Source organism: Erpetoichthys calabaricus, chromosome 9 (genome assembly GCF_900747795.2).
Source record: "Erpetoichthys calabaricus chromosome 9, fErpCal1.3, whole genome shotgun sequence".
In the NCBI taxonomy this organism is placed as follows: domain Eukaryota; kingdom Metazoa; phylum Chordata; class Cladistia; order Polypteriformes; family Polypteridae; genus Erpetoichthys; species Erpetoichthys calabaricus.
In genome coordinates this window covers 1,876,756-1,894,106 of record NC_041402.2, presented here as the reverse complement: position 1 = coordinate 1,894,106, position 17,351 = coordinate 1,876,756, and the positions used below count along the sequence as shown (strand labels likewise).

At 38.7% G+C, this 17,351-nt stretch overlaps 1 protein-coding gene across 1 annotated transcript in view; it reads right to left on the bottom strand.

Annotated features, from left to right (window-relative positions):
• Positions 1-17,351, bottom strand: part of snapc4 (small nuclear RNA activating complex, polypeptide 4) — a 101,962-nt gene that overhangs the window by 35,745 nt on the left and 48,866 nt on the right. The window contains exons 13-16 of the mRNA XM_051931586.1: positions 15,588-15,738; positions 11,707-11,813; positions 11,446-11,540; positions 3,880-3,974 (exon numbers count right to left, since the gene is read on the bottom strand). Coding sequence (XP_051787546.1) covers positions 3,880-3,974; positions 11,446-11,540; positions 11,707-11,813; positions 15,588-15,738 — 448 coding nt within the window. The remainder of the gene's footprint in view (positions 1-3,879; positions 3,975-11,445; positions 11,541-11,706; positions 11,814-15,587; positions 15,739-17,351) is intronic.

The window sequence follows — 17,351 nt, the reverse complement described above, 5'->3', positions numbered from 1 at the left end:
ACTTAGATTTATTACCAGGAAGTATTTCACTTTTTCATTTATTCACAGTTTGCTATTTCCAACTTCAGGAAATTATGGAAACACTAGGGGTTCGCCCCCTGCTCGTTTTACTCGCCAACCCCCCCGGCCTGTACTACGCACCAGCCACTACTTGTCTCTGCTGCTCGTGTTGTGAAGAGGGGGCTGAACGCACCCCAAGGAGATGCAGCCGCTCCTCCGAAACCCCCTCTTAAACGGTGATACAATGAGAAACTAACAGTTGTTTTTCTTAACCTCCTCTTTGCTCGATCAGTTGCTGGCTTGCTGCTTCTGCCATGTGGCGTGATCTGCATCTCGCTCTGCGCTTCGAACATTTTAAAGCCTGTACAGCAGCTGTCCTACTCTTTGTCTTTTATTTCCAGCCCCAGGTGTGATTAAATCTCTTGGCACAAAGTCTTGTCTCACGGGAAGTAACTTCTTGATATTTGTTAGTTTATAATTTAAAAACAGAGTAAGAATGTGAAAATCTAACAAAATCGCATTAAAGTTTGATAAATTCTGAAAAGAATGATACCAAACATATATATGTAGGTTTTAAAATAAGCCTGATTTAAAGCGTGACAAAAAACGTGATATAAAATCATTGCACTTTTAGGTTTAGGATTTTCTATATGTAGTAGATTAAATAAGGCAGCGCTATCAAATAAAGTGTTTCTGGCCATAGATGAATATACAGTACAATTACTTCAGATCTACCCATTAAGTGGGTTACTAGCTGCAGGGGAAGGGTGTTAATTTTCTATATGTTCTGGTGGTCTTTCCTTTATTTTGGTATATAATTATTTCTGATTTATATGTTCGATTCCATTATAGGTGAATAAAAGCAATAGGATGATTGTGTACCTGTTGGATATTTAAAGAAAACATCGAAATTCAGCCCTTGGTACCTTTCTGATCACATTATTAGCTTGTTAATAAAATCGTTTGACAAAGTCATTTGGTTTGACAATTTTCTTATGGATCTGAAAAGGATGTGCTGCAGTCTCCGACTTTAAAAATTGAGCTTCTAAGAACATTCAGTTTGCCTGAAACAGATATCTGGAAATGGAGAAAAAGCAGCGTAATTTGACAGTGTGAGACGTGCAAATACATTATAACGAATACTTAAAACCACTGCAGGACCAAACATAATTAGCACAACATCAGTCCTAATCTAGCACTTTACAGTTTTTAGTTGTTTTCAGCTATGCTAAAGTTAAAATCACTGAACATTACGGCAGTTAATTCAAAAGAATGGCTGCAGTTATGAATAGGAGAACACTACCTTGTGCCCAAAATCATTTTATTTTTTTTTACAGTGGCTCAGTCAGTACAACACTTTAACATAATGATAAGTAGAAGTGTTTTTCCTCAATAATTAAAACAGTCAGGGTTTTAGTAAAACCATACTAATAATAATAATACATTTATATAGAAAAAAAAAACAAAAGCAAATTTATTACAAGTTGCAGCCTAAATAGACTCATGTGTTCACTTATGGCTCCATTTAGGACGGGCTGTTTGGCCGTATGTCACTCACGAAGCATTTTGCATTTGAGGTTCTGTGGGTCTGGTGTAGGTCACTTGTGCAGATACCTACTTGTCCTCCCTGGCCATCGGTACCTTATTTTATTTTTATATTTTTTCTTTCTTCATTTTGTTAAGCACTTTGAGCTACAGGTTATTGTTGATGGCTATCTACAGGACATTCAGTACATGTGCCTTGCTGAATAGTCAGACTGCTTTGATTCAGTATCTCATCGACACACAATGTGGGGATACAGAACTGCCTGCTTCCTTTGAAAATGAACGAGTTCTGGGGACATTGGTTTCTCATCAAGTACTCAAAGTAAACGTGTTTACACTATTTGTTATGCAGAGGAAATTGGCTTGCACCATTGATTCACTGATTGCCATGTTGATCTACGCAGAAATTGAAGCATTTATATATTTCTGTGTAAAAGAGAATACAACAGAACAGAAGTATGGTCTGGGACTTGTGACGGCTGCCTGTTGCTTTTATGCTTTTCCACCATAATTCGCTGTGGCTTACACCCTGTAGCAACAGTGGCTTGTCCTTTTCCCAGGTTCCCCTAGGCTTGAGGTTGGTAACAAAGGCAGCAATTCAGTTCTGTTTTGGACTCCTACCTGTGAACCTCTCTGTTCAAATGAACTAATTTTGCAACCAGGAAACATTATAGGGGTGGCTGCCCCAAACCTTTGTGATGACTCTTTGCTGTTCTTGTGACACCTTCTTTTTAGTCATTCTGCTCGGTGATTAGTTCATAATGTGCCTGTGTGTTTATTTATTTAAGGAGCTTCTATAAAAAGCTACATTTCTTCCTGGCGACAAATACAGTTCTATCTATCTGCCTACCTTCTTCTCTCCTTTCAAGACATACACTATACAACCAAGTATGTGGACACTCCTCCAAATGACTGAGTTCAGGTGTTTAAATGTTAACAGACACATAAAATCTACGTAGCACATAGCCATGTAATCTAAACAGACAAACACTGGCAGGAGCACAGTGGCTTAAAATGTGGCAGTGTCATAAAATGCCACCTTTGCTACAAGTCAGTACGTGAAATTTCTATTCTGTTCTGATTTATCCCAGTCAATTAGACATGCTATTATAGTGAAGTGGAAGTTACTAGGAGTAACAAAAGCTCAGCCACAAAGTGGTACACGGAGCAAACACACAGAACAGGACCACCAAGTATGTGGTGCACAACAATGCACAAATATACAGTTGTGCAAAACTGCCTCTGGAAGTAACATCTTCAGCAGAACTGGGCATCAGGAGCCTCCTGAAATAGAGCTTTATGACTGAGCAGCTGCTCACAAGCCTAAGACCACTATATGCAATGCCACTTGCGGGTGAAGTGGTGTAAAGCATGCTGCCATTGGACTCTGGAGTAGTGAAAATGTCTTAAATCAGATATCACTATCTGGCAGTCTGCTGGACAAATTTGGATTTGGCAGCTGCCAGTAAAAATGCTACCTTCTGGACTGCACAGTAAAGTTTGGCAGAGGAGGAAAAATGCTCAGGGGGCCACTTTTTAGGGTTTGGGCCAGACCCCTTGGTTCAAGTAAAGGGTACTGTTAATGCTGCAGTACACAAAGACACTTCAGACAAATGTGCACTTCCAAGTTTGTGGCAACAGTTTGAGGAAGGCCCTTTTCTATTCCAGCATGACTGTGCCCCGGCACACTGAGTCCGGTCCATTAAGACACTGAGGAACTCAAGAGCCCTGCACAGAGCATTGAACATTTATGGGACGAATTAGCAAAGCCAGGTCTTCTCATTAAATATCAGTACCTGAGCTGACAAATCCTCTTTTGGTTGAATGGGCACAAATTCCAGGAAAAACACTCCAGAATCTTGTGATTACAAGAGTGGAGCAACACCATATTAACAACCATGGGTTTGGAATGGGATGTCCTATAAGTTCATAAAGGTATCCATGAACCTTTGGCCAAATAATGTATGTCAAGGATATCTCTCATTAGCATTAGGGCTGAAGCGAATTATGATGAAGATGCAGTGTTCATTTATTTAATGTACCTATTCATGATTTTTTCCTACAGCTGTAGGCATAGTCACTGCCACCAGATCCATTCCTGACTCAGAACATCATAACAGATTAATCTTTATAAAGAAAGATAAAGACATCATTTAGTGTGCTAATTAAATTGTATAATGCTGATAACAAGTGACATTTCTGAATTAACCTTCAATCTGGTAAATAAATACATTTTAAAGCATTGTGTAAGCAAAACTGTTGAACACTGGAGAGAACTTTTCTAAAATCTAAGTAACAAAAGATCAAACCACATTCTTTCTGAATGTTTCTTACCAGCTCCGTATTTTTCTGTTAGCTCAATTAACTTTATTTCTTCTTCAGGGCTCCATTTTCCCTTTTTTACTTCATTACTCAGACATTCCATATATCTGTAATTAAAGAACAAAAGAATATTTTTGCTCCCCAATTGAACAAAGTTCATGTTTGACATCATATGTGCTCATACATAAAACATCAAGGCAGTAGTACTTGCATTTTATCCTTGCTACGGTGCAACAAACCGTCAATGTTGTCCTGTTCTTTCAGACCAAGGTCAGGAATCCATCTCAGAACAGCTATTACTACACTCTAAAATTCCATTTATGTTTTAATTATCAAAATATCGGAAATACAAAGAACTTGGTAAGAAAGGAATAAAATCTACCAACCAAGTTTAGTACCACCAAAAGATGAATCTGACAGAAGTACCATTGATGGAGATAAGGAAACATGTATGGAGATCCTGCCAGACATTAAAGCTAAGCCTAAATGGCTCAGACCAACCTGGACAGAAATTCTGCAATCTTTGATAAATATCTGCACAAGCAAGTATCTAAAATGGCTAACTTCTTAAGAAAAACGGGCCATTATCTAAGGAAATGGAAACAGCACCCCGTTCTACATATCTAAGGTGGAAAACCTTGCCAAACATTCATTCTCAAACCCAAAACGGTCAAACACTTTTTTCCTGAAAATGAATACAGGTTCTTCACTGCGTGAAAAGTGGAGACTTTATACTGGCCGTTCCTCCACCCTGCAACCTCACACACATAAGCGAACGGTCCACACAAGGAAAAGCAATCCAAATAAACCGAACCAAAAGGATTTTGAAGCAACATTGAACATTCTGGCAAACTGTGTCCTAGCATGCACACGCCACTTAACTTGATAATGTAATCTCGCTACATTTGGAATTTCAAAATATTGCTGCATTTTAAAACTGAAAAACACAACCAAACAGAACAGTGAGGAAACATCTAACAATATAAAAATGTGTGTAAGTGTTTATGTGTGTGTGTGTATGTGTCCCTTTGAGCAACATCATTGGTCAGTTTCACTGTAGTTGCTTAGTTAAATGTGACACACGAGTCTATCAAGGCATAGGAGGAACACTGTGATTCGGCTTCAAAGACTGGAAATATTAGCAAGAATAAAAATGATAATTTTCACAGTGGGTAATGGGGGGGTTCGTCTACCATTGGTAGTAGTCAGAAAGTGGATAGAAAAGCAACGAGACTTGAAATTACAGAGTGTGAGAAGCAGGTACTATGGGAATGCCTGTGCAACAGAGGTCGAGACACACTAGGATACCAAGGAAAGGTATAGGAAGAACACTGCGGGTACACATACTGTAAGGCAAGAGATATCAAATAAGTTTAGTTTTTAATTTAATCTAGTACCCATCTTTAACAGATAACGTAGCTAGTATTTTGATAACAATAAAACTGCTTGCTTAAATACAATATGCATTACAATTCATATCCAGATTATCTATTTTTTTTCTGCTTTCCATGATGGTGTTGCTCATCGCACTGTTAAAAGAGAATTTATAGTTTAGAATATGACGAGGATCATAAAGGATTGGATTCATCTTTTTAGGATGTGTATGGACCCCAACCACTCTGCCTGATGTTTTAATGGAACATTGCAGTGCAGACGTTTAAAAACTCAGACCAAAGAGAAGGTTCTCTTCAGCCTTCCTAGGAGATGTGTCGGCTCAAACTCTATATTCATACTCAGTTGATCACCATTATATATTCACATTTACAGGGTGTGTCAAAATTATGTTAACATTTGAATGGCAGAAACAATTTATTCACAAAATGTATTTCATATGTGCAAGATGATTCACAGGAATGTCTCTACCCGTTTGCCATCATGGTCAACACACGTACTTTATTGGGGCACAAACATTGTATACAAGTATATATACATTGCAGTACTATTAGTGTGAACATAATTTTGACTCCCCTGTATTTGAAGGGACCCAAAGAAAGTGAAAGGCATGAGAAAATGCATCAGAAGGGTGACAGTTTAAAATGAGACAGAAGAGATGCATTACATATAGGAAATAAAAATGTTAGGTTTGAATACACAAAGGGCGGTTGGTAAAATCAAGAGTCCACCTTATGAGAAGGATTTAGGAGTCGTAGTGGACTCTAAGCTATTGACTTCCCATCAGTGTTCAGAAGCCATTAAGGAGGTATGGACGCTGAAGTCGAAAAACGATGGGAGACAAAAGCATCAATTTAAATTAAAAGCAATTTCTTTATTCTTGGTGAGTTTAAAGAGACTGCAGAGCCCCCAGCTCAGTGCCACTGCCTGGTCAGATCAAACAGCCTCCTGAAAGAAAAATTCTTTTCTTTTTATTATCTAGCCTATCCATTAGCCAAAGAGAAAAACACACGACAGTTCATTTTAAGGTCATACATAAATTGCTGTAAATTATGTTTACATCCTCATTATTACATGCACAAGTGCACAGAATTTCTTATCCAAATAAAGAGCTATTAGGGAGCTCACGTTCCTAAGAAATACGCTCTTATCAGCACACATAAGACCAGTTTAAAGCAATTTCTTATACTACATTAGTTATAAAGAAATTACATTCTTATAGTTTTAATATTCTTATTAGAGTTTGTTTGGTTAGATTAATAAATCATTATTTATTAATCCATAAGGGACAGGTTTCTTATGGTTTTAAGCAAGAATTCGGAAACTATCACATTGATTTATAATATCACAGAGTGTTCTGTTAGTATCAAAAGATCAACATTTTCTCAAAAAAGAATGCAAGTGTTCTAATAATTCTGTGCACAAGCTTAATTCTTTTCTACCTAAATGAAGAAAAAATCATATAGAAGTAATAAATCATATACAGTGGTGTGAAAAACTATTTGCCCCCTTCCTGATTTCTTATTCTTTTGCATGTTTGTCACACAAAATGTTTCTGATCATCAAACACATTTAACCATTAGTCAAATATAACACAAGTAAACACAAAATGCAGTTTTTCAATGATGGTGTTTATTATTTAGGGAGAAAAAAAATCCAAACCTACATGGCCCTGTGTGAAAAAGTAATTGCCCCCTTGTTAAAAAATAACCTAACTGTGGTGTATCACACCTGAGTTCAATTTCCGTAGCCACCCCCAGGCCTGATTACTGCCACACCTGTTTCAATCAAGAAATCACTTAAATAGGAGCTGCCTGACACAGAGAAGTAGACCAAAAGCACCTCAAAAGCTAGACATCATGCCAAGATCCAAAGAAATTCAGGAACAAATGAGAACAGAAGTAATTGAGATCTATCAGTCTGGTAAAGGTTATAAAGCCATTTCTAAAGCTTTGGGACTCCAGCGAACCACAGTGAGAGCCATTATCCACAAATGGCAAAAACATGGAACAGTGGTGAACCTTCCCAGGAGTGGCCGGCCGACCAAAATTACCCCAAGAGCGCAGAGACGACTCATCCGAGAGGTCACAAAAGACCCCAGGACAACGTCTAAAGAACTGCAGGCCTCACTTGCCTCAATTAAGGTCAGTGTTCACGACTCCACCATAAGAAAGAGACTGGCAAAAAACGGCCTGCATGGCAGATTTCCAAGACGCAAACCACTGTTAAGCAAAAAGAACATTAGGGCTCGTCTCAATTTTGCTAAGAAACATCTCAATGATTGCCAAGACTTTTGGGAAAATACCTTGTGGACTGATGAGTCAAAAGTTGAACTTTTTGGAAGGCAAATGTCCCGTTACATCTGGCGTAAAAGGAACACAGCATTTCAGAAAAAGAACATCATACCAACAGTAAAATATGGTGGTGGTAGTGTGATGGTCTGGGGTTGTTTTGCTGCTTCAGGACCTGGAAGGCTTGCTGTGATAGATGGAACCATGAATTCTACTGTCTACCAAAAAATCCTGAAGGAGAATGTCCGGCCATCTGTTCGTCAACTCAAGCTGAAGCGATCTTGGGTGCTGCAACAGGACAATGACCCAAAACACACCAGCAAATCCACCTCTGAATGGCTGAAGAAAAACAAAATGAAGACTTTGGAGTGGCCTAGTCAAAGTCCTGACCTGAATCCAATTGAGATGCTATGGCATGACCTTAAAAAGGCGGTTCATGCTAGAAAACCCTCAAATAAAGCTGAATTACAACAATTTTGCAAAGATGAGTGGGCCAAAATTCCTCCAGAGCGCTGTAAAAGACTCATTGCAAGTTATCGCAAACGCTTGATTGCAGTTATTGCTGCTAAGGGTGGCCCAACCAGTTATTAGGTTCAGGGGGCAATTACTTTTTCACACAGGGCCATGTAGGTTTGGATTTTTTTTTCTCCCTAAATAATAAAAACCACCATTTACAAACTGCACTTTGTGTTTACTTGTGTTATATTTGACTAATGGTTAAATGTGTTTGATGATCAGAAACATTTTGTGTGACAAACATGCTAAAGAATAAGAAATCAGGAAGGGGGCAAATAGTTTTTCACACCACTGTAGCTCTCTGCAGAATGATTAATACAAAATACAGTCATTGGTATTGTGAGGTAAATACTTATAATCATTACATTTAATAATTTTTTTTTTCTTTTTTTAAAGGCTAACAGAATATCAGGTTATATAGCGCCTTGACGTGTGGAGTACAAGTCACTGGAGGTTCTGCTCAACCTTCATAATGCACTGGTGAGACCTCAGCTGGAGTCCTAAGTGCAGTTTGGGTCTCAGGCTACAAAGAGGACATAGCAGCACTAGAGAAGGTCGAGAGAAGAGCGACTGGGCTGATTACAAGGGGCTACAGGGGAAGAGTTAGGAGGGAAGATTAAAAGAGCTGAGCCTTTACAGTTTAAGCAAAAGAAGATTAAGAGGTGACCTGACTGAAGTGTTTCAAATTATGAAGGGCATTAGTTCAGTGGATTGAGACGGTGACTTGAAAATGAGTTCATCAAAAACACAGGGACACAGTTGGTAAATTTCATACAAACATTAGGAAGTTTTTCTTTACACAAAGAACAACAGACACTTGGAGTAAGCAACCAAGTAGTGTGGTAGACAGTAAGACGTTGGGGACTTTCAAAACTCGACGATGTTTTTTTGGAAGAAATAAGTGGAGAGGACTGGCGAGCTTTGCTGGTCTGAATGGCCTGTTCTCATCAAGAGTGTTCCAATTTTTCTTCAGTTAATATCAGTGTTACATTGCTTTGTGATCTGACAGCATGACAGCTAAGTGTGTATTTCTATCATTTGATTTATTGTTTTTGATCTCAACAGAAATCAACTGTGTGTGTCAGTCTTGATTTCCTTGTATATCTGATAGGAAAGACAACGATTAGAATGTCAGAATTTACTCTCCGTTTAGAACATTACAACAATCAAGACCAGAACAGGGCATTCAGCCCAATAAAGCTTGCCATTTCTATCCACTTATATCTTCTAAAATAATATCAAGTCAAGTTTTGAAAGTCCCACTGTATATGAAACTACAGGGGTTTCCTCGGGTTATGACACAGTTCTGTTCCTACAATAGTGATGTAACCCGAATTTTGGTGTAAGTCGAAACACACCCTAGCCTAAGTCACTTACCTATCCCAACATACAGTGGTGTGAAAAACTATTTGCCCCCTTCCTGATTTCTTATTCTTTTGCATGTTTGTCACACAAAATGTTTCTGATCATCAAACACATTTAACCATTAGTCAAATATAACACAAGTAAACACAAAATGCAGTTTGTAAATGGTGGTTTTTATTATTTAGGGAGAAAAAAAAATCCAAACCTACATGGCCCTGTGTGAAAAAGTAATTGCCCCCTGAAACTAATAACTGGTTGGGCCACCCTTAGCAGCAATAACTGCAATCAAGCGTTTGCGATAACTTGCAATGAGTCTTTTACAGTGCTCTGGAGGAATTTGGCCCACTCATCTTTGCAAAATTGTTGTAATTCAGCTTTATTTGAGGGTTTTCTAGCATGAACCGCCTTTTTAAGGTCATGCCATAGCATCTCAATTGGATTCAGGTCAGGACTTTGACTAGGCCACTCCAAAGTCTTCATTTTGTTTTTCTTCAGCCATTCAGAGGTAGATTTGCTGGTGTGTTTTGGGTCATTGTCCTGTTGCAGCACCCAAGATCGCTTCAGCTTGAGTTGACGAACAGATGGCCGGACATTCTCCTTCAGGATTTTTTGGTAGACAGTAGAATTCATGGTTCCATCTATCACAGCAAGCCTTCCAGGTCCTGAAGCAGCAAAACAACCCCAGACCATCACACTACCACCACCATATTTTACTGTTGGTATGATGTTCTTTTTCTGAAATGCTGTGTTCCTTTTACGCCAGATGTAACGGGACATTTGCCTTCCAAAAAGTTCAACTTTTGTCTCATCAGTCCACAAGGTATTTTCCCAAAAGTCTTGGCAATCATTGAGATGTTTCTTAGCAAAATTGAGACGAGCCCTAATGTTCTTTTTGCTTAACAGTGGTTTGCGTCTTGGACATCTGCCATGCAGGCCGTTTTTGCCCAGTCTCTTTCTTATGGTGGAGTCATGAACACTGACCTTAATTGAGGCAAGTGAGGCCTGCAGTTCTTTAGACGTTGTCCTGGGGTCTTTTGTGACCTCTCGGATGAGTCATCTCTGCGCTCTTGGGGTAATTTTGGTCGGCCGGCCACTCCTGGGAAGGTTCACCACTGTTCCATGTTTTTGCCATTTGTGGATAATGGCTCTCACTGTGGTTCGCTGGAGTCCCAAAGCTTTAGAAATGGCTTTATAACCTTTACCAGACTGATAGATCTCAATTACTTCTGTTCTCATTTGTTCCTGAATTTCTTTGGATCTTGGCATGATGTCTAGCTTTTGAGGTGCTTTTGGTCTACTTCTCTGTGTCAGGCAGCTCCTATTTCTTGATTGAAACAGGTGTGGCAGTAATCAGGCCTGGGGGTGGCTACGGAAATTGAACTCAGGTGTGATACATCACAGTTAGGTTATTTTTTAACAAGGGGGCAATTACTTTTTCACACAGGGCCATGTAGGTTTGGATTTTTTTTCTCCCTAAATAATAAAAACCATCATTTAAAAACTGCATTTTGTGTTTACTTGTGTTATATTTGACTAATGGTTAAATGTGTTTGATGATCAGAAACATTTTGTGTGACAAACGTGCAAAAGAATAAGAAATCAGGAAGGGGGCAAATAGTTTTTCACACCACTGTATTTGCAAAATCATAATCTAGAACATAAAAACACAACTAAGCCACAGAAAAACAAAAAGGACATAAATATACTGTACTGTACACTGTACTGTAGTAACAGAGAAAATGAGTGTAAAAACAAATCCTTACCTTTATTCCATCTCACGTCTCAATTTTTAAAAGTTTTTATGGGAGTGAGCATTGTAAACTCGAAACGTCGTATGTCAGGACGTTGTAACCCGAGGACCCCCTGTACTTGGTAACTTACTCCATGTGTTTATGGTTCTCAGTATAAAGAAAAACTTCCTAAAGTTTGAGATGTATCATTGAAAGAAATCAATCAAGTAAACACATCAAACAAAACGTTCTGATTTGTGATTTTATCGTTACTTTGCTCTTACCGATCTCTACACTGTGAAACATTCCGTCCAGGGACCTCCAAACGAATCTTATACCAGTCTTGGGCACCATATTTAGCCACTGCTTTTAATAGAAGCTGTAAAATATTGAAAATGAATAGTCATGTAGTTAGTGTAAACTGTTAATAACTCAGCAGCTTTCCTATATATATGGAATAACTAGATTTGGAATGTTTTGGTCATTCATTTTAGGTCCACTCTTAAATTTACAAAAAAAAAAAAAGAATTATAAGAAGTACTGACTGCGTCTTCTTCACTGCTCCAGTAACCTCGCTTTAACGAGGGATCAATGGAGTTTTTATAACGATGTAGCACTTGAGCTGCTTCTCTGCCTTCCATAAAATAAGAAACTGAAACAAAATACAAAAACAAACACAATGCACTTTAATTGGTGTTTCAGAAACACTGTGTGTTAATTCAAGCTTTGTTTGGTAACAGTTTAAAGCCCCTTCGTTGTCCCACTTTAACCCATATAAATAGATTAAAATATTTTAAAGTTTGTGTTTCTGTACTCAACACCATATCAAATACTTGTTAACATATAACGGTGATAGGATAGAGGGATACGACGGCCATCTAGTGTTTAGGCCTTGTAGTCACAGACAGGCTGGACAGCGTTGTGAGCCATTGTACCTGAAGAACACGTCTGACGGTCAGGCCAGTTTTCTCTTCCTTTTGTCCTGTTCCTTTATGTATTCTTTCCATGCAAAATGTGTATAAAGTTCTGATGTATTTGGCTAAAACCATTATTCAGTTTGTGAAGAAACACAACAAGACTGGCATTTCCTGCTACAAGAGTAACAATATTGATTTTCCAATGAATTGTTATTTTTTGTTTAAAGGATTCAATATCGATTCTTAAAGTCTCAAGATCGATCTAGTGCAGGGGTGGGCAAATTCATTCCTGGAGGGCCGCAGTGGCTGCAGGTTTTTGTTCCAACCCAATTGCTTAATAAGAAGCACTTATTGCTCTAGAAACACTTCTGCTTCATTTTAGTTATCTCCCTCGTTAAGATTTTGAACCCTTATTGCTTAAGTCTTAAACAGCTGCATTCTCGGTTTTTAATTGCTCCTTATTAGCAATAAGATGCAAATGACAAAAGAAACCAGCAGTTATCCATTTTGCTTGTTACCCTTTACACCTGTGTGTATTTATCGTGCACTATTTGGTTTAATTAAATACTTGGAAGGAAAGAGAAGAGAAAAGTGAAGGATTGAGAATTACCCATCCGTTTTACACTTCAAAGTATTTGGATGATATCCTTAGAATGGAAAAAAAAATCTAGAATATGAGAATGACTTGACATAGCAGAGTTAAAGCACTAACAAGCCATGAAATGTAATTATTGGCAAGGATTGTTTTCTAATTAAGCAACTGGGTTGGAACAAAAATCTGCGGCCCTCCAGGAATGACTTTGCCCACCCCTGATCTAGTGGATCTCTATCCTGCTCTATTACTATATGTAGCTTTGGCTTATTTTCATTTTTTGTGTCTCCGATCCAGGAGATGTTGCTAATGCACCTGGTAAGGCTTTAAATAGAAAAAGCGCCTTACTATCTTGCACAAAATGGCAGGTCTTCCTTAACTGAAATCAGCGCCTTCAACTCTTAAATTAGATGTGAGGACTTGTTTAGGATTGAAACAGTGTGTCAGTAAAGAACAATTGGATAAAAGCAAATCCATACTGTATGTAAGCTGTGCAACTCAGAAGTATTGTGGTAACAACACAAATGTGAGAAATCACTTATCTCGATGTCACTCAGAAACGTTATCTCAGTAGACATCCAAACGAGTACACTGGAGATGGCATTTAGCTCCAAGCTTCCATTTAATTCATCTCATGCCCCAAAAAATAACAATCTATAGCAGCTTTTATCTGTAAAGATAGGAGACCCGGCACTGTTGTTGAAAATCGCAGTGGTAGTGCTACTGCTGCTGCTGCTGCTGCTTTGCAGTAAGGACATTGTGGGTTCGCTTCCCAGGTCCTCCCTGTGTGGAGAGCGCTTTGAGTAGTGAGAAAAGCGCTATATAAATGTAAAGAATTATTATTATTAAATGAAGACTTTCAGCAAATGATGCCAGCTTTGGAACAGCAGCATGCTATACCAACCAGAAATCAAATGAGTCAAGTTATTATACCTATGCTTTATGAAGATCTTAAGAAAAAAACATCCCCACATCTCTCAGTTCAGGGGAGGGAATACCCCTAAACTTGTGACAGCTGGGCATCCAGGACAGCAGATTCCTATGTGACAATCGCATGCCACTACAACAGAAACAACATGGCACCTGTGGTGGATGCTGCCAACAAGAGAACTGCATGTCAGTCACACTGGGGGCAACCTCAATGCCAATATTTAGAGCTGCTGAGATGACTGGCTGTTGTTCCAAATACCATTCGAGCAGCTCCAATGCATTGTTCTTTTGCATGACCACATCGATCACAAGTGTGTGTGTTGGCAAGTCTAATAAATGTTGCTTCTCTTTTCGAATGTGGCTAACTGTACTGCTGTGGTGGACAAAAATTTTGCAATGAGCCTCACCCGGCCAAGCAAGTGGGCAACTGGAATTACTTACAGCAGCCTGCGATGTCAAATTGAGAATGTGAGCAAAGCAGCTGATGTGAAGTAGCTCCATAAGCTGCATTGCACGGATCATATTAGCGGAGCAGTCAGTCGCGGTTCTGTGTCTCTTACGTTCCATTCAGCAACCCCGCTGTCAACAAGCATCAGCACTATATCCTCATTTTAAATGCTTCTTTAATTGTTTGAGGAGGAACTGTGAGGACACATTTTTGAGACTGAGTAACACAACTGCTACATGTGAGTAACTGAACATACGTGTAACTTGTAGACGAGTCTTCCCGCTGTATCTTTAATTTCAACAAATTCAAAGTTAGTTTAATTATCCAAAAGGTGAACACACTGGCTAATAGGTTACTGAATAACATTTATCATTAAAGAAGAAATATTTTCATTATTATCCAATATTCATATTTTTAAATAACATTATTCGCTAGATGACATATTTTATAAAGTACCAGTTAACGGCACACTGCAGGGAATACACTTGACTTGAGTATTTCTAGTTTTCAGACTCTTTCTCTGCACGTTTATCATTCGTTTGCTCAGAGGTTGATGCGTTTGCTCTTCTTCTCTCCACCCTAGCAGCCTGCTTCTTCTCTTCTTCTGTTGCCATCTTTTCGCATTAAAACTGATGAAGTCAGTGTTTGTGTTGCAATTACTTACTATGTTTTTCTTAATTTTTCACTTAAGCTGGCACTCAAGTGTTCAATCTGCCTCAAGAATGATTTAAGATATGAAGAGGTATGGGAAGTGACGGCGAAGGTGGTAGGGAATGAGAACGGCGCCCATACACACGCACCGCACGGCCGCCCTGCTGGCTGCTGCCGAAGAGTTGATTCTACAATAAGATAAAATAAAAAGAGGAATAACCTTGGAGGTCAATCATCACCCCGAAAGCGGATAGCAGACGTCATGTAGTATATATGCGCACCAAATTTCAGGTCAATAGTTCAAATGGTGTGTGAGCGACACATGATTTAAAATCCTGGACAGACAAATGGACAGCCACGGTAGCATATTATAGAAGACGAAAGATTCAAACAAGGAATCCCCATAGTATGTGTGGACTCTGATATGGCAATAGATATGTTTGCTAAATTATGGTGAATTCTGAATTAGTTCTATGAAAAAGTTTTTGTTTTAAAAAGAGAAATATTTTGTTCCACATCTTGCAAACACTGATGTTAACTGTTCATTACTAATCAAGTATTGATTCTTAAATGTCATCTCATGCAGGGTATGAAGTTACTATGTAGTAACCCTTCAAATACAGTAAAATGAGTTACCAAAATTAGATTAATGCTCTCTATGCTTGGATAAGTAATCTCTAATAAAGCCAGCACTTCAAATATATAAGTGCATGCTAATTATATGAAGATCAAATCTAAATTGGGTCATCAGTGCCAATACCCAGCCCTAGTGACAAGGAAAGAGCAGGCCAGCACCATACAGTAACTGGCCTACAGACTGAACCTTGATCCCTGAAGTTGGGAGGCAGCAAGGCGTCAATAAAATGTGTAAAGAAAGAACAGAATTACTTTTGGTGTAGGGGATGTGGTTGCCGACTTTCATTTTTTCAACCAGTTCCAGAAGCATTTTGTCTTCCTCTTTGGTCCAGTACTTTCGCTTCAGGTTTGTATTAATATGGGCTTGGTACTTTTCCAAACACATGAAGGCAGTCCTGTTGGTCTTCAGAATTCAAGGCATACAAAGTAAAATAAATAGAAAAAAAAAAAACAAGCACACAATAAATAAACTAAGTTGTTGTACATTAAAAGAACATGGGAATATGCTGTATTAAGTCATTCTGAATATGGCTTTATCTTTGTCCTTGGGTAGGATTTTGGACTAAATATTTAAAACTATTACAAAATCACCCATAAGAAGAGCACTCACTTACTGATAAAATACATTTCTACAAAGCAAAGGTGTTCTTCTTGTAGCTAGTATGCATGTCACCGGCAATGTATGAAAGGCAGGCATTATATAGAATGACGGAAATTAGACGTCAAAAGTATGAAACAATTAATATTTCACGCATTTCCTAGCCATTCTATGCAATGCCAAAAGTCAAACTGGCAAAGTATAAAATACTCCCGCTAATGCAGAAAAGCAATGAAGAGCAATTCAAAATGCCATTCAAGCCTTCCTTGTTTTTTCTCTTATTCTCTACAGTAAGAAAGTTCTGTATTTTATTTGCTATTTTCTTTTTTCATTTATGTAATTTTAATGACTCTTTTCAAGTTTTACTCTTTTGTGCGAAAGACAATTAAGTGCAATTTAAAATAACATTTTTGTCCTTCCTTGTTGCAACAAGTAGGTTCATATTTTATTTTCTATTCTTTTCCTCAATAAGAAAGTCCTATACTTTATTTTGTATACCTTTCTTTTTCATATACGTCTTTTCAATAAAAGCCCTTTCATGACTCTCTTTTAATACTTTGCCAAAATAGCATTTGTCATTCTATATAATGCCTAGTGTGGACGCTAGGGGTCGCTGTTGCCCCGTTGAACCCACCAGACACACGTCCAAGACACACGTTTAAAACACCAATTCTGCAAATAATAATAATAAATAATCCTCCAACTCCCACCCGACTCCAGCCCTGTCTGCTGGGATTTCCCACAATCCTTTTAAAGTCTCTGACCCGGAAGTATTCCGTCTCCAGGTCAAATGCCTTCTTCAGGTGTCCCGGAAGTACTGCAGGTTTCTGTCCTCGTGACTCCTAAGTACTTCCGGGTTAACATCACAGTAATAGTCCTCAGGTTCTTGGTGAGCACGCCCTGGCGGCACCCACGGTACCCAACAGGGCTAAAGAAACGGACTCCATGTCCCATGCTGCCCTGCAGGAATCCGGGGGACCATTTCCGTCCAGGGGAGCTGCCATCTAGCGTCCCAGGGGATGTAGTGCCCTAAAAAGGCTTTCTTTCTTTCTTTCAGTTGAGGGAGGCCATCCATCACACTAGGTATTGCATACAATGCCTAGGGAAAGTTTATATAATATTAAAATAATCTGGATATTTCATACTTTGCCCAAAAACGCCAGGGATTCTATATATTGCCTAGGCACTCTATACAATGCCCGCGTTTCATACATTGCTGGTAACATATACAAAACACAAGGACAAGAGCAATCATCACTCCCCACACACTTTGGCCTAGTCAACACGCACATGTATACATTTGAAAACACATCATCTTTTCATACGCCTTTTGGCTCTGCATCAGCACTGAAACAACATTTTTGACCACCACAAATGAATCATTTTTAAAAAAGCTTACCAAAGTGAATCAATTTGAA